The sequence below is a fragment of the Danio rerio genome, chromosome 4, assembly GCF_052040795.2.
Source record: "Danio rerio strain M-AB ecotype USA chromosome 4, GRCz13ab, whole genome shotgun sequence".
Classification (NCBI taxonomy): Eukaryota; Metazoa; Chordata; class Actinopteri; order Cypriniformes; family Danionidae; genus Danio; species Danio rerio.
In genome coordinates this window covers 47,786,919-47,812,594 of record NC_141024.2, presented here as the reverse complement: position 1 = coordinate 47,812,594, position 25,676 = coordinate 47,786,919, and the positions used below count along the sequence as shown (strand labels likewise).

The window sequence follows — 25,676 nt, the reverse complement described above, 5'->3', positions numbered from 1 at the left end:
GGTGGTTCATTCCGCTGTGGCGACCCCGGATTAATAAAGGGACTAAGCTGACAAGAAAATGAATGATATATATATATATATATATATATATATATATATATATATATATATATATATACACTGTTAGACATTTCTGTAATTTCCACAGTTATTTACTGTATTTCACCCAGTATAATACTGTAAATTATTTTTACAGTAAAGAACTGGATTTACCATTGCAATATGGGAATTTAGTGTGACATCGAACAACATATACAGTGATTTACTGTATTTGTAAAAATTCCTGTATTATACTGTATTTTCCACAAGTGCTTCGATGCCACCTTGTGGCGATTCGACTACTCAGCACCACAGGACCCTGGAGCATTTCTGGAGGACAATTTATCAGCATGCCTGACGAACACGCTGGATTTAACAAACTTTACTATGGTAAGCTGAGGCAGTGTTTCATTTTACAGAATGTTTTGTGGACGAGAAAAGAACAAATTAATGTATAAAGTTGGCTAATATTACTTTCTCTGGCTTGGAGTTATATCGCCCATTTTAGAAATGTAACATCTATTTAGTTACCTTTATTTAGTTTATTACATTAACACTGCTAATACTTAAAATAAGACTGTTTGTGCTGATCTTAGCAAAACAATCCAAGAGTGACATCTAGTGGACATAGAAAAAAATTGAGTTGTACTAATTTTGTACCTCTAGTTTTGCCGTAGTTGGTGTTGCAATGGAGGAGATTCAACAGAGCTGTATTTATGGAACAAAATCAATGCCTAAAGTATTGAAATAAAAAGCTTGTCGAATTACACTAACTGAAAAAAATAATGCATTGAATTAACAAGTGCTTGCTTTTTAATGACATGAATTGCCAGGGTTTGTATTTTTATGTCCCGAAATTTAATATAGCTGTTTATTTGAGCTGTGAATATTTCAACTAAAAATATTTTGCACACATTTTTATACTTAAATTCAATAGTTCATAATTCACCATTCAGAATTCAATTCCAAAACATTCAGTTCTGTTTAAAAATACGATATATATTATTCAAAATGCAATTTTCAGTGCATTTTATTTCAGTTCAAAAATTCGCTTCCATAAATTCAGTGGTTCAAATTCGACTGTTGAAATTCGACATTACATCTGGGAACTGCAGGAAAAGCAATGGAGTACAGATCCAAGATCACTCTCTGCGGTTAGACGTCCTCGACAGCAGGTGGTGCTAGCGGCAGTTATTTCTTCATCAACAAGCAAACGCAAGACGACGTGTTAATGGGCGAAGATGGACCAAGAGGTGAGTTTACCGGAAGCCGATTGAGCTGGCTGACTGAAAATCAAGGTCAGTCTGTATATACCCCATTAATACAAATAGAGTAAGTTACATGCATTAGTATGGAGCTTCAACTATATGCAGTTACAAAATCGTCACGTCTGTTTTCCTTAAAAATCGACGATCTTCATTGCCTGATAAATTGCATAAATAAAGTGGGTCTCATAATGTACAAGAAGCATAGCATAAATAAACACATAAATTCAGTTTTCCTGTGCCATGTCTTTAAACTATGAACATTTATTTTACTTCAGTATTTTCAATAGTGTCTGCGCTAACCAGCTAATCCTGACAGCCTGTGTTTTTTGTCTCCTTTTACGCTTGAACAACTAAATGAATGCTTATGTCTATTAAATGGAATGTATTGTAATCACATTACAACATCGATGCTGTAAAAGGAACCTTATAAAATTGAAAAAAGTCCTATGAACCGTTCACTGGAAGTTTATGAGTATGGGAAGAAACACTAGCTGTGCACCCTAAAGCATACTTTCTGCCCCTTTCTATTGATGTTCTTTCGCTCCTACAAAAAAAAGCCAAATTTCACATGCAATTCAGTAAAATCCTGTAATTTGCGCACCCAAACCGTCAAATGCACACAAAATGTGTAATTAAATGCTGCCCTTTATTATTATTTATATTGATATTCTTTTACTGGGAGCTTAAACATATAACAGATAATGTAGATAACATGCATCAAAGGTATACAATATCATTCAATAGAAATAAAAGTGGGCTTAATAAAAAAAATTATTCACTATGTGAAAATGGCTTAAATACATACAGGAACATTCAGTAAATATTTCATAAAAACATCCAGTAAAATGTAAGTTTGTCTATGGGCCAGGTGTGTGACTAGAGCGCTTAACGAGTTGCAACTTCAGATAAGTCATGCAAACAAAATCAAGCAACATTTTCATCAGTTTCACAGCAGGTGCAGCAAATTCTCACAACACAGATTTAAAAAACTTTATTTACAGTGTGCAAAACAGTGTTGTCAAATTAATGTAGTTTTTCTTTTTCTTTTACAAAATGTTGTGATCTTTTAGCCACAGTAGCTTTTGTAAATATGGCCCACTTATAATAATGTTAAATAATTGTGATTTGTTTTTTTATGATTTTTGATGTAATCCAGCAGCCCTGTTATTTAACTTTTGTTTGGTTGTGTCAGCAAAGGTGAGGTATTTAACACTCCTTATGTATTTCTCTTTAGCAGTTGCTTTTGGATTATGTTTTGCAAAGACTTCGTTAACGTTTGGAAACTGCTATTGGACGCCTACCCCTTAACATGGACTTCCTATAGTTTATCTACTCGCAAGACTTGGTCTTTTTAAGTGCTGTATCCAATTCAGTTACCATACCACAGGACATTATGGATGGCATCACAGAACTGCTTGGACTAATTCAGCTCAACCTGTCAAACGAGGAGATACGCACTCCAACTAATGTTCTTCAGGAGTCAGGGTCGATGGGACGGCCACGTCTTGTCATCTCACCAGATTTCATCACCAATCTCTTGGACATAAACTGTTCTGTTCCAACCATTGCTAGCATGATTGGAGTAAGCACACGCACAGTATTTAGGCGAATGTCTGAATGTAACCTTTCTGTTCGGGCACGATATAGTAGTCTCACAGATGAAGAATTAGACGATTGTGTGAAAGAATTACAACGTCACATCCCTCACTGTGGATACAGAATGATGAGAGGAGCTCTAAAGGCAAGAGGACACCTAGTGCAGTTTGAACGGGTCAGAGCTTCATTACACCGGGTTGACACAGTTGGAGTCCTGTCCCGAATGACACAGATGGGCTGTGTGGTACGAAGGACCTATTCAGTCTCCAGTCCTCGGTCAATAATGCACATTGACACAAATCATAAGTTGATTCGGTAAGTTTGTCATGTTTGTTCAAAGTTATTTGCATATTCCAGTTCTTGCAATTATGTGAGTTTTTAAAACATTTGTATTCTTTTTCTTGATTTAGCTACAATATAGTCATCTTTGGTGGTGTGGATAGCTTTTCACAAAAGGTAGTTCACCAAGTTTATATTAATAATGTACATTGTCATTTTTTACAGTTATTTCTCTTTTAACAGATAATGTACCTTGGAGCTGCCACTAATAACCTCGCAGCAACTACCTTGGATTTTTTTCAGGAAGCAGTGGAGACATTTGGCTTTCCTCTCAGGTACATTTAAGTTCATTAAAGAAATTGTTACATTTTTGGGTTTTTTTTTACATTAAGTAAAATGCATGTTGCATATTAATTTGCATATTATGTTAGATTTTTTTGTTATTTTTTTTATTTAGTGGTGCAAACAAATTTCCATAGTATACAATTGGCACACAAAAAAAATCTATCATTCTGTCTTTGTTTACCTGGCCTCCGAATACTCATGAATTTATTACATCAAAAATAATGTTTTTTTCCCCACATTTACTATATTAGAATTTTATATGAAGTGATAACAGAGAGGCTTGAATTTTATTAAGCGCTGTGCTTTAACTGGCATGTTTTAAGGGTACGAGGTGATCAGGGGGTTGAGAATGTGGATGTGGCTCGCCTTATGTTTACCGTTCGTGGAACTGGAAAGGGCAGCTTCATTTCTGGAAAGAGCATACACAATCAGCGGCAAGTTTCAATTTTTACAGTTTTTTTCATTCTTAGGAATGTTTATAAATTTTTTTAAGAGTTGCACTGTTATGTAAGAATGTGTAAGAATATTACATTTTATTAGCATTTTCCATTCTCTTTAGTATTGAGAGGCTGTGGAGAGACGTCTGGACATCAGTAACAAATGTTTACTATGATGTTTTACATGATTTGGAAGAAGGTGGCTACCTTGACATTTCTGACCATACTCACCTCTTCTGCTGCCACTATGTATTTCTTCCACGGCTTCAAGATGATCTTAATCTTTTTCGAAACACTTGGGATAATCACACAATACGCACAGAGGGTTGTATGACTCCTAACCAGTTGTGGGTGATGGGAAGCATACGCAGTCCTGTACAAGAATCTGACATAGAGGTATGTTTGATAGAATTTGGCAGTATAAGGCAACTGAATAGATATTTTTTTTTATGCCGTTTGTTAATTTCAGAACTGTATGCGGGATTTTGAGACATTAAATATGCTGTTTTTAGGGATTGAGAATACCCCACATTGACTGGGAAAGTAGTGGCCTGTGTGTTGATGGACACTCCAGCATTGTTGTGCCTCCGACAGGATGTCCCCTGACTGAGGAGCAACTGGTACTGCTCCAAGAAACTATACATCCCAAAAGACCTTCACAGACCTTTGGCTGGGACATATATTTAGCTGCACTTGATTTTTGCCAATCTGTTCTAATGGAATAATTGTGAATTTCTTCTTCATCTTGTGGAAATAAAAATGTATACAATCTAGTTACAAATGAACAATACTATATATAACTGAAAAGATGTATGCTTTGGTTTTTATAAATTGGTTTATATAAATATGTTGATGAGATCTAGGCTGGAAAATGCCATTTACCTTGTACTAGTACTTGATTGGCATGCTTTGTTTAGTTCTGACTTCTATCATTAGCAATTAAGTAATATTGACTGGAGATGACAATGCCTTAAAATAATAACTATACTGTATATAGAACAAACAACCTGCTAGAAAGAATGTGTAGTTTCTTTTATTATTTCACATCTTGTAGTTGTACTGTGCAAGCACAGTATAAAATCCACTGAATTTATCCAAAACATTTGAAATTCAATTAATAAAACAAGTACTTTTAAGTATTCTGCAGATTTTGACGTTATTAAACAAGCATGAACAATACATTGTGTAACAATGTAAACTTACAAATTGGCTGTAAAATATATATATAAAAACATCAGCCAATTACTTAAGAACTGCTATATCTTATAGCATAGTAACAATATAAAGACATGAACATTATGCATAAATGTACACAATCAAGCTTAAATGCGCAGTACAGAACTTTAGATCTTTACCAGCATCTTATAATAGTATGAGTAACATACTTGCCAAAAAATTACACATGGCCAAAACCATACTGGCAAGTACCAATGCACATCATTAAGTCACTCACAAAGGACTGGTATTCGGAGTAGTGCCCTGGTATCCTAAGAACGCAGAAGCATGTGGAAGACTTTGGGAGATCACTTTTTACGATTTCGACAACCATATTTTCTTCCATCCGCTCCCATCCAACCCAGAACTTCATGAGGTTTTTTAGGTCCTTGGCAGATGCTAAAGTAACAAAAATTTTTTAAAAGTTATAGAATCAGCAGTAAAATTATTTTTCTTTCATTGTGTAAAGTTAAGAAATGTCAAAATGTTATGAATTTTTTTCAAAATCAAAGCTGGGGAACACGGGTCCTGAAAAGTTTAGCTCTAATAAAAAAAAAAAAAGGTTTATCTGTCTGGAGCCTTTGTAATCCTGAAGATATTGATGGTTCAAATGTTTGATTAGGGTTGGTGCAATGTTAACTAAAATTCTTGCATTCATACATCCAAACTTCACAGGCATGAAGGGATAATTCACCCAAAAATGGAAATTGGCATTTCTCATCTCAAATGCTGCAAAAGCATTGTTCATTTTTAGCATGTTAACTAGTTAGCTAATGAATCCTATTAGTGTTGATTAGTGATTTAGATACTCATATTCTTTAGTAATATATTGCCTTGTTAAAAAAATAAATAAATAAAAACAACTTGAAGGTTACCTTAATCCAACTAAAGTCATAAGTGAACTAAACAGAAATGGAATTAAGACATGTGGAGTATGCATAGTGGAATTATTTAAATAAACATCGCGTTCAGACTATTACCGTCATGTAGGACTTTTCGCCATCTTTTCCCACAAGACCCAATCACGCTGCTGTCGGCAAAGGACCACACAGGCGCACACATCGCAAAATGTATAAGTTTAATAAATTCCATAACACTCTCACCAATCCTTACTCATTATTTGCATCTAATAGCCCAGTTTGTCACAGGGCATGAATGAAATGTTCATGAGTTAAAGTGAAACTGCCGAACAGCAGTTAAAAGTCAGGCATCCTGCTGATTTTATTCCGAAGGGCACTTTTTTGTCAGACGGCTCACCGGTCAGGTATACATCCACGCTAAAATATCAAGGTGAAAGTCACCATAACTTGCGTGAAATAAACCCAGCTCCCAACCCAACTTTTAGAATAGATTAATGGCCATATTTTTTTTAATCGTGCGATAAAAGTATCTATCTATCTATCTATCTATCTATCTATCTATATAAATAAAAGAGCTGTCAATTGATTAATCTCACTTTTAAAAAATTATTCACACTTTTTTAGAAAATTAACCGCGATTAATCTCATTTAAAAGTAATGTAAACGCAAGACAAAAACTATTTATATTCAAAATATAATTGTTTATAAGAACTTTTGTTTAACTTGTAACAGATTTCTTTATGTAAACAACATACCCACAATAAACCATCAAGATCCTGGCTTGACAGCCATATTAATTACAGAAATAAAAACACAGGCATATTAATGCCATTTGAATTTCAAAACAATCAATGCCAATAAATAAAAAAATGATTTTCAGGTTGGATTCTAAGTGGACTGCAAAAATGCCAAAATAGGCATTGCTACGGAACCCCGGAAGGGACGTAGTGGAGGAGAAAAAAAATGGGTAGGTGAAAAAAAATAATGGGTGAAAGAAAAAAAATGGGTGGGAGGAAAATATATATTTCTAAGTTTTTTGCGTTCTCTCGCAAAGTTTTGCGTTCCCTCGCAAAGATGTTTTGCGTTCTCTCGCAAAACTGTTTCTCCACAAACACTTCCTGTTCACTGCACTCACGTAAACCCTCCCGTTTTTGCTGAAATTCTCCCATATTTTACCATTCTATCCCACTTTCTTTACATTACTGTGCGCTGATTGTCGCCTTTCACTTTGCAACCTCTGAACCAGTGAATGCATGTATAAGCGCTGACTGACAGACGCGCTCCATACAATAAACTGATCCCAGATCAGCGTCTGTACGCGCCATTTAAAGGGACACTTCTGTTATCAAACAAGTGCGCAGCAAATGAATCTCATGTTTTGTTTAGTTTGATAACAGAGGTGTCTCTGTAAGAATGCACAAATTTATAATGAAAGCAGTCCATTACTTTAGAAACTTCATATTATTCAGTGTATTTGTCTGTTTAAACATGCACCCGCTCCTCTGTAAATGGCGTGTACAGACGCTGATCTGGGATCAGTTTATTGTACGAAGCGCGTCTGTCAGTCAGCGATTATACATGCATTCACTGGTTCATAGGTAGCATACGCACAGTAATGTAAAGAAAGTGGGGTAGAATGGTGAGAATTTCGGCAAAAACGGGAGGGTTTACGTGAGTGCAGTGAACAGGAAGTGTTTGTGGAGAAACAGTTTTGCGAGAGAACGCAAAACATCTTTGCGAGGGAACGCAAAACATCTTTGCGAGATAACGCAAAACATCTTTGCGAGGGAACGCAAAACATCTTTGCGAGATAACGCAAAACATCTTTGCGAGGGAACGCAAAAAACTTAGAAATATATATTTTCCTCCCACCCATTTTTTTTTCTTTCACCCATTATTTTTTTTTCACCCACCCATTTTTTTTCTCCTCCACTACGTCCCTTCCGGGGTTCCGTACATTGCAGATATGGAAATTGGAAAATAATAATAATAATAAAGTATTGAATACAAACAATTACACTCATTAAAAGTTTTGCTGTGAGTTAAGAACATTAATTATAAAACAGAAACAATTTTGCTCAGTCCTCCTTTACATTCAGACAGTTGCTATAACAGTCCAGTCTGTTGACATTATCGGGGGACAATGTGGACCGTTTCTTTTGAATGATGTGAGCTGAGAGTGCCAAGCCATCTCCCTGCAATTCTGAACTTTTAGATTTAGTGGCTACGGACAATAGGAAGGTTTGTTGCTGGTAGGTTTCTCGCGCGCACACACACAGACACACACACTCACAAACACTTAACGCGCAGAGGTCAGGGCAGCTGGAGCAACTCCCTTCAGATTCAACACGCATGATCTCTTCATCATATTTGCTTAAACTAAGCATTCTAAAGTATGGCTGTATTAAACAAACATTCTGACACAACGATGCGAAGCAGACGCTTTACAAAACTTTCGTTTATGAAGGAAACACGTCAAACTTAATAAAACATTTGAGGGCGCGAGCTGAAGGGCAGATAAATGCGCTGTCTTTGACTTCATTTACTTGGACACCAATACTCAGATTTTAATATGATTAAGATAATACTCTTATTAAGAGTCTACCATGTCAGCAGCGACTTTTGATTACCTTAAAGAACCACTGAGTCATGAAATGCAAAAGTTTTTCTTTCCGTTCGCCATGCGGTATCTAATTCCATTAAAACAGAAGACGAAAGTTAAAAATGAAAACACCCGAAATTCTGGATAGCTCAGTAATGTGACATTAATTGTTTTATACTGAAACTTGCCTACAAAATGTGCTTCCTTGGACTTATCCATATTTCTTTGCATGTTTACCACATGTCGGCCACAACAGGAAAAAAAAAAAAAAAAACTGCAACTTTTTTTTTACGTGTTAAATATTTTAAATTACGCACTAATTTTGACAGCACTCATTTATATATATATATATACATATATATATATAAAACAGTTGTGTCTGGTTCTCAAATCCGATTGGCTGATAGCCCAGCGATATTTTCCAATAACAGCACTGGTCCAGCCTCTCAACCCTTGTTTATCAGTCCACACACATAGTGATAGTAGATTAATAGACTCACTACAGTTTGACAAACTGTACTTTTGAGGCTTTTCAGGTGGGAATGAACTTGTTTATGGACAGAAAAACTAGCAAATTTACTAAAACTACAGCTGATTAAATGATCAATTTTATTTTTATAAAAAGATAAGTGACACTAAGTTGATCTCTCCTTTTCGTATGTTGTAGTGCTGTATTTATACCATAGTAATCTGGTAGTGTTTTCTTTGCTGTGGCTCTTTCAGGGTTAATTATTCTGATCTCCCCATTGCAGAGAAATACTGGGAAATCTCTGTAGACTGATGTCATTTCATGCTGTTTAGCTTTATAAAATTAGAATGTGCGCAAAAATCACTAGTTTTGTCATCACTTTAGACATTACGCTAGAGAATAATTCAAACACTAGCTCTACAGTGACGTTGGTGAATGAGCAGCAGTTTCTGCTGTTCTGGCAGTTATCTCCAGATGTGAATGACAGTAGTTCCTCATTCAAATAGGTTTGAGACTCTCTGTTTGATTTTCTTTTTTATATACAAGATTATGCCATATAACTGTTGTATAAACGCAATATCATACTCATAGCAGTGCAATATGGCTGTATATCTTAAGTGGTGGGACACCAAGGCACTCAGCCATTGCTGATATACAGCCATATTGCACTGCTACTTGTGGGATATTGCATTTATACAGCAGTTCAGTAGCATAATCATGTATATAAAAAAAAAAAAAATCAACCAAGGAGAGTCTAAAAACCCTTTTGTATAAGGAACTATTTTTTTCACCATTCATTCACATTTGCAGCTGACGTCAGAACAGCAGAAACATTTGCTAATTCACCAACATCAATTTAGAGCTAGTGTTTAAATGATTATCAAGCATAGTGTGTAAAGTGATAACAAAACAGTTGATTTTGCTCCCATTTTAAGATTATAAGGCTGAACTTGACATGAAATTCAATAAGTCTACAGAGATATCTTCTTACAGTGTTACAGTCTACAGTATTTATATGTTGCAATCTGCATATTACAATAGGTAACCCTGAAAAAAGCAGCCCAAATCCCTACCAGACTGACGCTGTGTTTGCGATAATGAAAAATGCTGAACAGATGCAGGCATTTTTCTTTCTTTTTGCCAACACAACACATATTCCTGATATGGGAATCACATCTCACACTCAATACACTGGATATATATATATATGGTATAACTCAGTATAAATACAGCACAACAACATAAAAAAGTAGAGATCGACTTAGAATATTACTTAAAAGCATTCCTGCCAACATTTGTCTCCGATAGGAAAGTAACTGTACTATGGTGTTAGTAACTGTATTAAGCACCAGGTTTAGGGTGGCTGCTGCGAGCGGAAACTGTAAAATTGGTCTGAAATACAGGAGGCTCCTGGGAAAAACGGGAGTCTTGGCAGGTATGCTTGCCAGTTTAATAATGATTTGATTAGCTGTAGTTAGAAATTAGGCTGTTTTAATCTTCTAAGGGCTTATTATCTGGTCCTGTCGCCGTCTTGTAGATAGACAACGTCAACCATCTTAGGTCACCTCAATGGCAGGCTAAAGCCTGCTTTATACTTCCGCGTCAAGGGACCGGCGTAACCAACAGCGCATGCAACGCACGTAACTGTGCATTTATACTTCTGCGGCGCTGTCTCTGTTGGTCTGCATTAACACTTCCAAAACGCTAGTTGGCAGTGAGGTGTTAATGTGTCTCTGTGTCAAGTTTCTTCGCCTGTGTTTTGTATGTTTTGAACGCTTCCGGGATGTACAAGTGGCTCAAACTCACTCATTTTGAGGCAGGAACTGGTGGACGTGCAACAACTTTAACTATTAGGTAAACACAAAACAAAACTTTCCACCAGGAGCTCCTTCGCAGGACTCCACACTTGTAAACAATCGCTCCATTGGGCTCGCAGGGCTCGCCAGGAGGTGCATGCAAGCAACGCCGATGGCCACGGCGTAGGGCTATGCGTCAGCACCGTAGCATACGCGTGCGCTTGACGCAAAAGTAAAGATCAGCCTTAATGGCCGCTGACGCGATGTCTCTCAGAAATTATAAATATTTTAAAATAGGCATTATCTTTATAAATAAACTGCAATCTAAACAACTGCATTCTCAACTAAAAAAAGCCTTAAAAGTACATGATGTTGCCTACCAGCAGCAAAATTTGTCAAATTGTAGAGTGTCCTCTGGTTGTTGTGGGTGGAGTAATACACAAGGGTGAAGGAGCTGGACCAGTACAGCTATTAGCCAATCAGATTCAAAAACCAGCCAGAACTTTGTGTGTGTTTGTGTGCGTTTATGAAGAGTTCAGATGCAAAAACCTTTAAGAGTCATCTGAAAATACCATAAAAAAGCCTCCTTTGTTTATCTTACGTTATTTCACTATAAAGACGATAAACAGGACTTATCCTTTGATGTAAAACTGAAAATACTAAACCTGCAAGCAGGAGCCTCCTAAAAATGCTCATTTAAGAAGAAATTTTCAGACGGCATTGAGGTTTTTGCATCTAAACTCTTTATATACACACACAAAATTTGTAAAACTATAAAGTACATACCTGTCTTAATGAATTTTTTTAGATACCCTGTGATCCTGTCCTTTTCATCAGTAGAGTATTCCTCATCTTCACTGTCACTCTCTGTAGGCCAGGAAATATGGGAGAGCAGCATCTAAAAATATAAAATTAAAATAATAACATATATATATGACTGAGTAAGTATTTGTAACCTTTTATATTGTTTTTCCAATAAAATCAGCTTTAAGTGCTTATTTATTCATTTTATTTTCTTTGCCAGATGACAATCAACAGGGCTTGTGCAGATATCATAATGTTAAATTTAAGTCTTTAAGACCTTATTAAGACCATTAAGTATTAAATTTAAGAACTATATTGCAATATCAAAAACAAGCGAGAGAAAATGTACAATCACAAAATTAGTGGTAAAATAAATGTATTCTTATTGAACAGTACTAAAGACAGGTTAGATGCACCATTGAACTACAGAAATAAACAAACATCTTAATGCTGATTTACAGTTTTGCCTGGTGCAGCAGCGCACACCTCACAAAACAGCTGAGGCTTTTATACTTGACATGTTTGCCATTGAGATATTCTAATAAATAACAAGGGGCGGTCAAAAGAAACAGACAGTAAAATCAGACTATGGCGTTATTTAACTACGGCGTTATTTCTCTGACAAATGTATCATATAAAGTATTACAAGTCAAGAGCATATTCATGTACTATGAGCAAGTGAATCTCTTTGCTCGTGCAACGATTTCCTCTGTGGACAAAACTGCATGCGAGCTCTCAAATATAATACGCTGCTTGTGCTCAAATTTTCTCACTCTCAATTAAGCACTGCTCAAGCACAAACTTTCTTGTGCGCTCTTAGTACATGGTTCCCTCTTCCTTTTGTGCTTTTTGATATGATTTATATTGGTGCACTATTTATTACCAATAACCAAAATATACTTACATATTACATTTTTAATCTAATAAACCATAATAGTTTTGGCTGTATGGTACATGATATATTTCCAGTTTCAAACACTTAAAGACACAGAGAATAGTTGTATTTTAAAACTTTTATTAAACATCCATAAGGTGCACCATAATAATAAAATAAAAAAATAAAAAACATTTAAATATAACTAATGTAAGCAGAAATTAACTGATATAAAATATGGAACTTAATAAGGTATTATAGCATACTGTACTATTTACTCTTCAAATAAATCTCACAATCAATCCCATTTTATCATGGCAACTAAAATAAAGTGAACACGTTTCTGCTGTACAGTGTTTTGAAAAAGTACAGTAAAGTACAATCTTCAATGCTGTATTTTTATTTTATTTTTTTTACAATATAGAGTATATTATACTACAATTCACCACACTTTACTGTAGTAAAACTAAACTGTATTTCATTTTATCAGTTCACTATTCTTAATACTGCTGTATGCTGAAGCATCTCTGGAGAGCAAAAGCACGAAAGGAGGAGGAAACACAAGACACAAAAATTGTGAGTCTGCATCATCATTTGCACGTGAGCAGCCAGTGTTTAGAGTGCTCATGTGCAGTTTTGTTCACGAACAGATGAAACCGGTGGGTAAGCAAAGAGATTGTATTACATGAATGCGCTCTTTATTTTTAAAACTGCGCTTACCACATTTGTCAGTAAAATAAAGCAAACTTCTGCCAACACAACGATGATTTGTCGCACGCACTGAGTTTAATAACAGGAAGCTGATTGGCTATTGCAAATTGAGCATTTTGTAGATGTAATACCGCAAATTACAATAGGACTATCGAAATAAAGAACTACAACACCCGAAAACCTAGAAACAACTAAAAAGAATTAAAATGAGCGTTAGATGTACAGTAGGTGAGAGTTCAAAGTGGCTATTAACGCCGCGGCTGGTACCGCCGCCGTTTGAAATAGGTGCCGCTCTGTTTTTAGTGTATGACCGCAGTTTGTGAATGAGCCGCCAGGGGGCGCAAAGGGACGGGATGCGAACGGACAGAAATAGCCCATACAGCTACTGTGCTTGTAAATGATATTAAACAATAAGTCAAAGCATTATAATTCCTTCATTAATCATTTAAAATTTGTTAACACGCTTTTAAGTGCAAAAGTTTTAAGTTGTAAACTTTTTAAGTGCAAAGAGGATTCGTTTTGGAAAATAGAATTGAAGAAGTAAAAGACAACTAAAATGAAAGCACAAACATTTAGTACAAATAAGTAGTCTTAAATAAATAAATAAATAAATAAATAAAGCAGCCTAAATATAGAAAGATGTTCAGTGTTTGCTATTTTGATAGGACTAAGACAAGACATTTTCATTTATGTTTTATTTCTGTTTTTATTTCCATTTTCGTTGTTGATTATATTTTACTATCTCATTTATGTCTCAACAATTGTACATAAACGAATAATAAACGAATAATGAAAATAAATGAATAATGAAAATAGGCCTAAATAAATTATTTATTTAAAGACATTGCCGTACAGTACGTGAAACACTGAGAAAAATAAATTGACCTACCTTAAGCAGATCACTAAAAGTATAATAAAATTATTTTTGCCACAGGACATAAATTAAGTCTTGCAGGTTTATTTTTAATAATTTAGTTTCAGTTCTGTTCAGTTTTTTTTTTTTTTTTTAAACGTCAATGTTCTCCTTTAAAGTAGCTATAACTGTTGTTTTGTTTTTTTTACTTATGGCTCAGTATGTTTTGTATTTTAACTTCATATTCAGTCACCTTGCAAATGTGTGTGAAATATAATGCCGCATAACCGCGGAAAAAGAAGAAAAAGCTGTCAAAGGTTAGAGCTAATTCATCAAAATAAGCTATATTAAAATACAGCATTTATGTTAATACAGGCAGAGTGTGAACAAACTCAAGGCTAAGATATGCGCTTGCCTTTTAATGCATTTGCGGCCTTTTTATATAGGCTAAAGGCAACTATGTATAATAATGTTTTTTTTCTTGTTTTTTTTTGTATGGTAAAGGACAATACACATTATGTTATTGATGTAAACTTAGGCTAAAACTTACTATTGATATACGTGAACTACCTCAAGCAGATCACTTAAAGTATAAAAAAAATAAAGTAGGCTATATATTCTTAATAAACTTCACAGCCACAAATATAAAAACAACTTGTATTAAAACTGGGCAAGGATTAGAAAGAATACGATGCTTGTTATATATAATTTAAATTTTGATTCCAATTTCTGCAAGCACATTTTTTCACTCGCTACTCTGCCAGAAACTTCGCCGCCGGAGAGCACCTCAATAATGTAAACATTTGTTTAAAGATGGAGCGCAAGATGTGCCGAGTGGCAACATGTGAAGAACGATGGCAAAGCTAGGTATGATTATTGTAATAAACTAAGTTATAAAGCAGAGTCCCGACCAACAGGACTAAGCATATGCGGTTGGCTCATTCTTCACGAATATAGAATTAAAATAATAGCGCGTTAGGTTCACTAAGCAGCGCATTCTCTCCGCCTCATCGTTTAACCAGCGGGACACGCTGCTGAAGCAGGAGAGACACTCCGTCATTCATAATCTTAGCTGATGTATCGGAGTCGAAAGAATATATCAAAGAGGAATTTTATTTTAACAGTCCCGATATGTTTAATCTTTTTATTTTTTATTTTTTCGTGTCATTTCTCTTCAGCAAATTAGATATTTTTTAAAGCTGCTTGATTCTTTTAAAACCGAAAGCAGGGCCCATAGTGTTTTTCCATAAGATACTCCTTTATGAATGTTTTAATTTTTTATTAAAGTCTTTAATGTGCTTTTTGATAGTTTTATTTTATTTCAAGCAGCATCTAAATGCGAATTTATCCTCAAAACTTGGCATGAGAGCGATGCAAGTCATGTGTCGCATAATTGCCTTTTTTCCCTGCGCGTGCGAGATCAATTTCTGATCTTTTTGCAACTAAAATGAAAGCATAAACATTCAGTACAAATAAGTAGTCTTAAATAAATAAATAAATAAATAAAGCAGCCTAAATATAGAAAGATGTTCAGTGTTTGCTATTTTGACAGGACTAAGACAAGACATATTCATTTATGTTTTTATTTCTGTTTTTACTTACATTTTCGTTGTTGATTATATTTTACTATCTCATTTTATGTCTCAACAATTGTAGATAATAATAAACGAATAATGAAAATTAATGAATAATGAAAATAGGCCTAGATATATTATTTATTTAAAGACATTGCTGACATTGAGCTTAAGTTGAATGCAGCTTAATCAAAAGCAAAAAATAATAATAATAATTTGACCTATTTTAAGCAGATTATAATAAAAATATTTTGCCGCAGGACATAAATTAAGTCTAGCAGGTTTGTTTTTTTAATAATTTAGTTTCAGTTCATTTTTTTTTTTTTCAAAACGTCAATGTTCTCCTTTAAAGTAGCTATAACTGTTGTTTTGTTTTGTTTTTTTACTTAATGGCTCAGTATGTTTTGTATTTGAATTTGACGCGTCAGAAAAAAAACTGCTGAATCTCTGCAAATTTGGTTAACTTATAAAACAAATGTATGGTTTAGTGATGTTAGTAATGCATAGAAAAATGCAAAGCAGAATTATTAAAGTTATTATTTCATTGATCTGAACATAACCATTTATAATATAATTACTAACCCGTAGTCTAAAATATTAAAATAATAAAATAGTCTATTATTTTATTCATGGCTAGAGCTTGATTAAATTGATTAACAAGCCATGTGTTTTTGTTTGTTTGTTCTCGGTACTGGGTATACGCAAAACATTTTCTAAAATGTCAAGCAGTATTTGTCTATAGCTTTAATTAATTCAAAATATTAAAAATAACAATAATAAAATTATAAAAATACAAAGATAAATAGAGCAGCATTTTGCTAATTATAATAGTCCTTTATATTTATATACATGTGTTTTTGCATATTCGTTATTTCACTTGATGCATTCGTTATTTAATGTTTGAATACTGAAATAAAAAGCCATCGTTTAAAAGGTTATTTCACCATCAAAATGTAGCCTGTTATATGTATCATTAACGTTTTATATAAAACTGCTGTGCAGTGTAAATGGGACCTTAATACAGTTTAAAGCGAAGTTGTCTGTAAGGATGATAGGCATGGCATGTCTATTGTTGTGGCTCGCGTTGTGAATATTAGAAAATAACTGTCGGGTGAAGGCTTTATGGTCGTGCGGAATTGTCTGCTGCTGTCATGGCTCAGCAGGCAACACCCTATTCAGCTAGGCTATGTTCGGTGTTTTTATGTACAAATTCGTTTTGGCGAATGCTAGAGCGTAATAGAGATATTTTAAATAACAAGTTCAGTCCAGAAGTTGCTGTGCATAGAAACATTCATTTTCATAAGGCCCCATTTGCGGTTTGGTTTTAAAACGCATAGGTTTTGCTACGGTTACGCCATCCGTCCTCGGGAGTTTTGGATTTTGTGTAACCATGTTTGTGGAAAACACTTGAGGGTGGAGACATACCTCTTCCCCCATCTCATAACCAAAAGCTTGTCTTTCAGGTGTTAATGGGCATCGAGACCGAAGTCATGTCGCATTTCCACTGTCGGCCTATAGCTCGCAGCGCGTAACGCAAACCCAGCCCCCAGAACGTCCCCCGACTGTTGGCATCCTGCATCCGTTAATAACTTGGTAGAAAATATATTTTATAACATCCTCATTTAGACACAGTCAAACATTCAGCCCAAATGCACTGGAGAGACCTGAAACGTGTTCCCAAAAATGCTCTGTTTGCACGATTTGATTATTATCATCATATCCAAATACTTTATAAATAATATTCTAAACCTTCTCTGGTGTTTATTGTTTTTAGAAAATATCTAAAATCTTTTAAAAGAAAATATCTTGTAAAATAAAAGTTTGATTTGGCTTTAACGGTTTTATTTATGTATAGGCCTACCTAAACTGTTATAGCTTGCTTTTGCTTGTTTTATATTGGTTTATTTATTTAATGCGATTTTATTATATCCGATAATGTAATTCTTTAAATTATATTTCAATGTGGCTTAGGCTTATCAAGATATGACACTTGTTTTGAGTCTACAAAAGGTAATTTGTAAAGTGTTATGTCTTTCTGTTGTATTCATATGGTGTATTATCTGCAAAATAAATAACAAAAAGAAAGAAGCCGCTAGCAGCATCCACAGAGCTGTGAAGAGAGCGCTCTTTTGCTCGGTCCCTCACACACAACCTTTATGTCTGCTGTGTCTTTAATATGGTGTGTAGATTATTATGCGTTATTGAAACATCAAGGGGGACGCAGCAAAATCACTTATAAATTAAAATTGTATTATTCTATGCAACAGCCTTACATTTAAAACGGAAACATAAGGGCGATTTTAAGCAAAAAGACCTCAGCCTATAAGTCTAGATGTTTTCTTTTCCATTTTATTTATTTGTTTATTTGTTTGGCGCATGTGTGCGATAGGAAAACTATAGTGTAATTACGGCAAGCCATCTTTCCCAGACTCGGGGCAAATTCCTTTCACTCCGTCCCGAAGCCCCAGCTGGCCCTCCTGCCATCCACTGCGTAAAACATATGCTGGATAAGTTGACGGTTCATTCCGCTGTGGCGATCACAGACTAATAAAGGGACTAAACCGAAAAGAAAATGAATGAAGAATGAATGAATAAATTAATAATAATAAAATAAAAATAAGGTAATAATAAACACAAATGCCGCGTAAGCGGCCTTTTTTTTAGAGATGGTACATTTGAATTGCCTCTTCCCACTTCCCCCACCTCAAAATTGAAAGTTGCAAAGAGAACTCAATAGCAAAGATCATAGCCCATTAACACATCAACACATAGTCCATTTACACATCAACACAGTGCAAGTTTAGCGGAAGAATGTCAAATCAGAATCACGCAGATGAAGCACACCAGCTACTACTATGAAACTATTAAAATTGTTTTGTCATAAATTTGCTTATTTGCAGCAGCTTTTTTTCGCGCAACAGAAAAGCGGCGTTGGGAAGCCGTCAATGAATAAAAACAGGGTCAATAGTGAAAATCGGCTTTTCATTGTATCCCTATTACCTATATCAATGCATTGAAGGCCTTTTATGGTGTCATCTCGATAGAATAGCCTAAGTTATAAATAAATTAAAGAACAAAGTTATAAAAACTCACATTACATAAATAAACAATTAAAAATATGTTTAGGTTGTCTTTATTTAATTGCCCTCGTGATGATGGTGTGCTTTATCATTATGTGCGTTTTACTTATAACTAACCTGATTTAAATGATGGATCTGCGACAGAGAAACTAGGGGTTTTGGGGGACATGCATCACTATATCCTTTTTTTCCCCAAACTGTGCATAGTTCAGCTGCAAGTTACTGTACGTCTTTTTTTGGAAAAGCACCCCATGTCCGCTAGTGCCGCGCGCCTCTTTCTCTGGGCAAAAATGAGTTGATTTTTAAAATAATAAATATATAGATTAATTAAATTTTCAGCAAAAGAGACATTTATTTCATATTTCACTATGCATTTCATCCGATCTTTATAGCTTAATTAAACACATATTGTCAAAACCCACACATAGGCCTATTGTATGAAAATGAAAAGGGCATTTTTTGTTATTATTACACTACTATTTGTTATTTGTTGCCTAGGCTATTTTCACATTTGAGGTGCTTTATTGGCATGACAAGTAACTGTACATTCGTTTTGCCAAAGCAGTGCGCGTCTCACAAACAAGACAGTGCAAAAAGGGCAGTAGTGCAAACAAATATGAAAATAACATATAGGCTAATAAAAAAATGATTAATAAAAATAAAAATAGAATAAAAAATAAAAATATAATAATAAAAATAAAAATAGATTTTTGATAACATTAAACAGGATAAAGGTAATAATAGTAGCCTATTATCAAAAGTAAGTCCACATAAAGAGTTCCAGTATTTGTGTGTTGGAGACAGGAGCGGGTATTGTTGGGTGAACACACAGCAGCACACACACTCCCCCAGTAAGATGGGTTCTGTTCGACAGGGACTCAAAGTTGTTTTGTATGTGTTGGATTATCGGGTAGAATTTCTCCCGGATCTCGGAGTATTTAGTGCACTCGGGATATGCAGCTCCGTCTCAATCAGCTGCTGAGGGCACAGCCGCTTCTCCACCGGCAGCCATGTTTTTTTTTGTGCGGCCCGTCTTTACGGCTAGCTGATGTCCGCTGCCCGCTTCTAACATGTTAGAAAATACTGCAAATCAAGCTGTCGGTATCTCCCCGCGGTTGAAATTGTTCGTTATTCCGAAAAAAAGAAGAAGAAATATCAGCGCGCAGTAGTTGCTTTCTAGATTATTTAGGCCTATATTCAGCTGTTTTAATCTTGCAATTCTGATAATTAGAGATAATGTCTGTTCAACTTGTCTGTCATTTATTTCTCATTTGCTACTTATTTTATTAATTTGTTGATGTTAATATACTACATAGTCTTGTATATGCATATCTAAAATCCTTTGGCATTCAAATTTGCTTTGAACTTGAAAGAGAGAAAGAATCGGATTTTACCTGTCAGAGCACATTGCATATGCTTTTTTTGAAATAACATTTATTTAACAAATATTTTAGCACATCGAAAGTAATTAAATTACCTGTCTTTTGATTAAAACCTTTATGCAAAAAGATCAGAAAAAAAGGCAATATGCGACACATGACATGCATCGCTCTCATGCCACGTTTTGAGGATAAATTCGCTTTTAGGTGCTGCTTTGAATAAAATAAAACTATTAAAAAGCACATTAAAGAATACTCATAAAATAAAACCTTGATAGAGGAGTATCTTATGAAAAAACACCAATTGACGGGCTCTGCTTTCGGTTTTAAAAGAATCAAGCAGCTTTAAAAATATAATTTGCTGAAGAGAAATGACAGGGAAAAAAAGATTGAACATATCGGGACTGTCAAAAGAACATTCCTCTTTGATATATTCTTTCGACTCCGACACATCAGCAAAGATTATGAACGACGGAGTGTCCTCCACTGCTTCAGTGGCGTGTCCCGCTGGTTATAAACGAGGAGGCGGAGAGAATGCGCTGCTTAGTTTCGGCTCGATATATTTAAATAAAAACTAACAACGAGCTGCTTATAACGCTCAAAAAGTTAAACTCAAATGCACAACCCTTGTTGGTTGCACCTGCAGGATGCACAATGAACCTAACGCGCCATAATTTTAATTCTATATTCGTGAAGAATGAGCCAAGCGCATATGCTTAGTCAGTCCTGTTGGTCGGGACTCTGCTTTATAACTTATTAGTTTATTACAATAATCACACTTAGATTTGCCATTGTTCTTCACATATAGCCACTCAACACATCTTGCGGTCCATCTTTAATGTTTAGATTATTGAAGGTGCTATTGACGTTTTGAGAAAAAAATTAATAGTACTGAAACTAAATTATTAAAAATAAACTTGCGGGACAAGGCAAGCACATATTTTAGCCGTTTGTTCACACTCTGCCTGTATTAACATAAATGCTGTATTTTAATATAGCTTATTTTGATTAATTAGCTTTAACTGACAGCCTTTTCTTCTTTTTCCGCGGTTATGCGGCATTATATTTCACACGCATATGCAAGGTGACTGAATATGAAAATAAAATACAAAACATACTGAGCCATTAAGTAAAAAAACAAAACAAAACAACAGTTATACTTTAAAGCAGAACATTGACGTTTTGAAACAAAAAAACGGAACTGAAACTAAATTATTAAAAATAAACCTGCCAGACTTAATTTATGTAATATTTTCATTATTCATTTATTTTCATTATTCGTTTATTATTATGTACTATAATTGAAACATAAAATGAGATCGTAAATATAATCAACAACGAAAATGTAAATAAAAACGTAAATTAAAAATATAAATGAACATGTCTAGTCTTAGTTCTATCAAAATAGTAAACACTACATCTCTCTATATTTAGACTAAAAGACTGCTTTATTTATTTATTTATTTAAGACTAATTATTTGTACTGAATGTTTGTGCTTTCATTTTAGTTGTTTTTCATTTCTTCAATTCTATTTTCCAAAACGAATCCTCTTTGCACTTAATAAGTTTACAATAAACCAGGTAAAAAAAAAATTAAATGTAAGTTGAGGTGATCGCAAGTTCAAAACTGTGAGGTGATGTGCTCTATCGGCAGGATAATCTATATTATTTAGCTGTTTTTCATATGCGCACGTTTAAGATTTGAGATTATAACATTGCCATGATAGTCAAAGAAATCAAAACATTATTTTCACCCCAACGCAATTTAATCGGGCACTGAAGGCTAATAACTTAATTCTTATATTAGCTTTTTGACTTCTCACCATGTATCTTTTTTACAGCATAGTATAGTGTAAGAGCATGTCTATTACCAGAAAAACTAAATTAAAATTATATTTTAATTGAACACATCACATCACATACAGTAAGCTACGCCTACAGAACAGTCTGTTTAGCATTGTGAAAAGGCAAAGCTGAATATCTGTGGTTAAAGTGCCACCCAGCGGTCAAATGCTGCTGGCGCATCAAGCACCGCCGTCGCCGCGGCATGAATGGCGGTACAAGGAACACATTGAAGTAGTAACATCTGTACCACATGCCCCCTCAAGCTACTTAATACAGTGATCTTTTTTTTTTTTTTTAGCTCTGCACATTTGCCAGACATTCAGAATCGCTCCCCAGCAAACATCAGAAACAGATGAGTTCAACAAAGGCTTCCACCCATGTGAAAAAAAAAAATGTTGCACAACAAATAGTAGTAATAACTATAATATACAGCCACAGTAAAAAGTTTGGAATACTTTATAATAAGCTTATTCTGCTCACTAAAATGTTATTGCATTTTTAAATAACTGTTATTTTATTAAATGTTTAAAATATAATTTATTCACGTTTAAGCCTGAATTGTACGCATGATTAGTCTTCAGTGTGATGATTATGGAGGACCAAGAGTCCGAGGTTGCCACAGCGGGATGAACCGCCAACTTATCCAACAAGTTTTTACACAGCAGATGCCCTTCCAGCCGCAACCCATCTCTGGAAAACACACACACACAAACATGCTCTCTCTTTCACACACGCACACATGCTCTCTCTCTTTCACACATGCACACACACTCACACACAGGCACGCACGCATATGTCACACACACACACACATGCACATAAGCTCTCTCTCACACACACTCTCTTTCTCACATGCACGTGCACGCACACACACACACACTCACTCTTATGCTTATGGTTATTATTAAATGTCATAGAGCTACAGTGTATAGAATTAAAAGTCAGGGAGTAGTCAGTTATTTATATATGCATTATTTGTCTAACAATTGTCAACAGAACAGTAATGAATATAGAGTAGAAAATGTAAAAATAATAAATTAGTTATTAATAATATAGTATTAACAATATAAACAATGTAAATAAAATGTTAAATACAAATGGTCAACAAAACAGTAATGAACATGGAATAAAAAAATCTAAAAAATTAAATGTGAAATATTAACAGAAAAAAATACAAAAATTAACAAATTAAATAAAATGTTGAATAAATTTAGAAACCAACAAGTGAAATAGAATAAATTGAACTATTATGGTGCACCGTTGTGGAGGATAGTAGCATCTGTGTGCAAGTCCAATATAAACTAAGGATAGCTGATGTTGTGCTGCATATTCTTTTGTTTAAAAGTAACTGTGTAGTTACAAATACAGGGAAAATCTGTTTGCTAATTATACATACATGAACACATTAACTACTAATTGACTACGTTTTTGTGAGCTAAACTAGGTTTTTGTGAACTAAGCATTGTATCAGTTGATAAAATATGGTTATTTTCTGTAAATTAAAACAGTTATATAAAACTTCCGTATTTTTACAGAAAATTCCTGGCAACCACTGCCGGTATTTTTCAGTAAATTTAAAGGATTTTTTTAGCAGTGTAAATAAATTAAAGTTTATTATAAATGTTGTGTTGATTGAACTAAACAACATTACCTTACCTTTATGTAACTAACTTAAGTTCACTCAGATGAATATTCTTTCTTTAAGGTAACTTAACTCGGTTACGTGGAACCTGTTGACATAAAAAAGTTAATTAAAGCCAACATATCATTTTTTTGAGTGCAAGGTCCTCTGTCCACGAGACTGCAATGGGCATTTCTCAATCTGAAAAAAAAAATCATGAAAAATAGAATAAATAATTTTAACTCAATGACTTCTTTAATAAAGCACAAAATAGCTCTGTAAATTAACTATTTTTCTAGAATGTGTGTAATATTTATCTAATATGTAAGTGTACAGTTTGTATCTCCAAAAACGAAAAGAAAAAGATAGAGGAAAAGTTGGTTTTATATTTGCACAATCGTTCATTTAGAAGTCTCTATATTGTTTACCATATTACTTTGAATATTCGATCGAAATTAGCATGCAAGTATGATTTGAAAACAATATCAACACTTATCTAATTCCCTGTCAACAATGCTTTACTTTGATAATCATTAATCATTGTCTGCTAATATGATTTTCCTATTTAGAATTTGCAAAGAATTTTTTTTCTGAAATGATATTATTAAGGAGAATGTCTGAATATCCAAATATAAAACCGACTTTACCTCTATAAGAAAAAAAAATAAGAGGAACTGGACAGGAACATTTCAGGCCTTAAAACCACATGCTGTATTGTACATTCATAATCCATTCCCCCACCTTTTCAAATCTCTCTCATAAACGGTCAAACTATAGTAAATTATTCGACGTAAATCTCAAAATACATGCATTTTAAAACACATTATTATTATACTGAATGTACAATACTGTACTGAATGTACTGAAGCCTAACAAGTTAAGCAAATTTCAACAAACGTTATATCATGTAAACGAAATACACACCCTTTGATAAATCTCAAGCCACTTTTTTTATTGAGGAGCTGGCCTGTTCCTGTTGCCCTCATCTGATGGCCAAACTCCTGTGCTAGCAAACTTTTTCAGACGTGAAATCCAGTCAGCGTCTGACATGGCTTTGTGGAATTTTTCAGACATTTTTTCTCCTATAAATTAAACTGTTTTAGATTAAAGTATCCAAATTTGAAATACAACACACTAAAACATTAATACGTGCAATTATGTAGATTTTCTTATCTTTTTTAAGAAATCACTATCAGAAAAAAAATCCTGAACTTTAAACAAAACGATGCTGTGCTCTGTCGAAGGATGCTGTTTGTCGAAAATCACTGAAGGTCAAGGAACTTTTTTGACCTCTGACCCGCCTCCAGATGACCCTGTTATTCCTTCGTGTACCTTCGGCTCAGTTCGGAAAATTGATTGACATCTGACTAACCTGTTTGACTGCACACCTAGCGGTGAATCTTGGAACGGTTCCTTCCCCAGCTTTACCATTGCCATGACTCTGATTGGTCAAATGTTGAAAATGTTGAGAATTACGGTCCGCGATTGGCTGCAAATGTTGAGATGCTGCAACGTGATTGGCTACAATGTTGGACCGAATCACTCCAATTGGCTCTCATCTTCAACATTTGTGAAATATTGATGGACAATCCTTCAGCAGCTGGCATTGCTAATCCATTGTGCTCTTTAAATCCCATCCTTGTCGCTAATATGTCCTGGCATTCGAGAGAGACTGGTGCTTCTGTGGAACTTGTTTTACTCTCACTCTCTTAGCGTTTTGAAGGATGTTGTTGCAAAATTTTATTATGAAGTGGCCAAGTCCATCGAATCAAAACTGAAAGTCATCTTACCGAAAATAGTTGCAGAAACATACATTTACAAATATGTGCCACAGTCCGGCCTCCAACAGAGAAAAAGGTGTATACGAGATGAGTTGGCAGAGTGGTTAAGGCGATGGACTGCTAGTCCATTGTGCTTTGCACACATGTGTCTGAATCCCATACTCGTTGCTAACATGTTCTGGCATTTGATAGAATGGTGTTTCTGTAGAAGTTGTTTTACTATCACTCTCTTAGCGGTTTGAAGGATG

At 34.6% G+C, this 25,676-nt stretch overlaps 3 protein-coding genes across 3 annotated transcripts in view; 2 read left to right on the top strand and 1 right to left on the bottom strand.

The window, feature by feature from the left end:
• LOC137491165 (uncharacterized) overlaps positions 1-25,676 on the bottom strand; it is a 514,718-nt gene that overhangs the window by 62,859 nt on the left and 426,183 nt on the right. The gene's annotated exons all lie outside the window — the stretch shown is intronic.
• LOC141381647 (uncharacterized) overlaps positions 1-25,676 on the top strand; it is a 751,802-nt gene that overhangs the window by 633,124 nt on the left and 93,002 nt on the right. The gene's annotated exons all lie outside the window — the stretch shown is intronic.
• Positions 755-6,958, top strand: LOC141381725 (uncharacterized). The gene is made up of 7 exons (XM_087248926.1): positions 755-1,292; positions 2,542-3,218; positions 3,314-3,359; positions 3,426-3,517; positions 3,851-3,961; positions 4,087-4,360; positions 4,477-6,958. Exons 2-7 carry the CDS (start codon positions 2,701-2,703, stop codon positions 4,687-4,689), a joined length of 1,254 nt encoding a protein of 417 aa, XP_087105052.1. The 5' UTR covers positions 755-1,292; positions 2,542-2,700; the 3' UTR covers positions 4,690-6,958.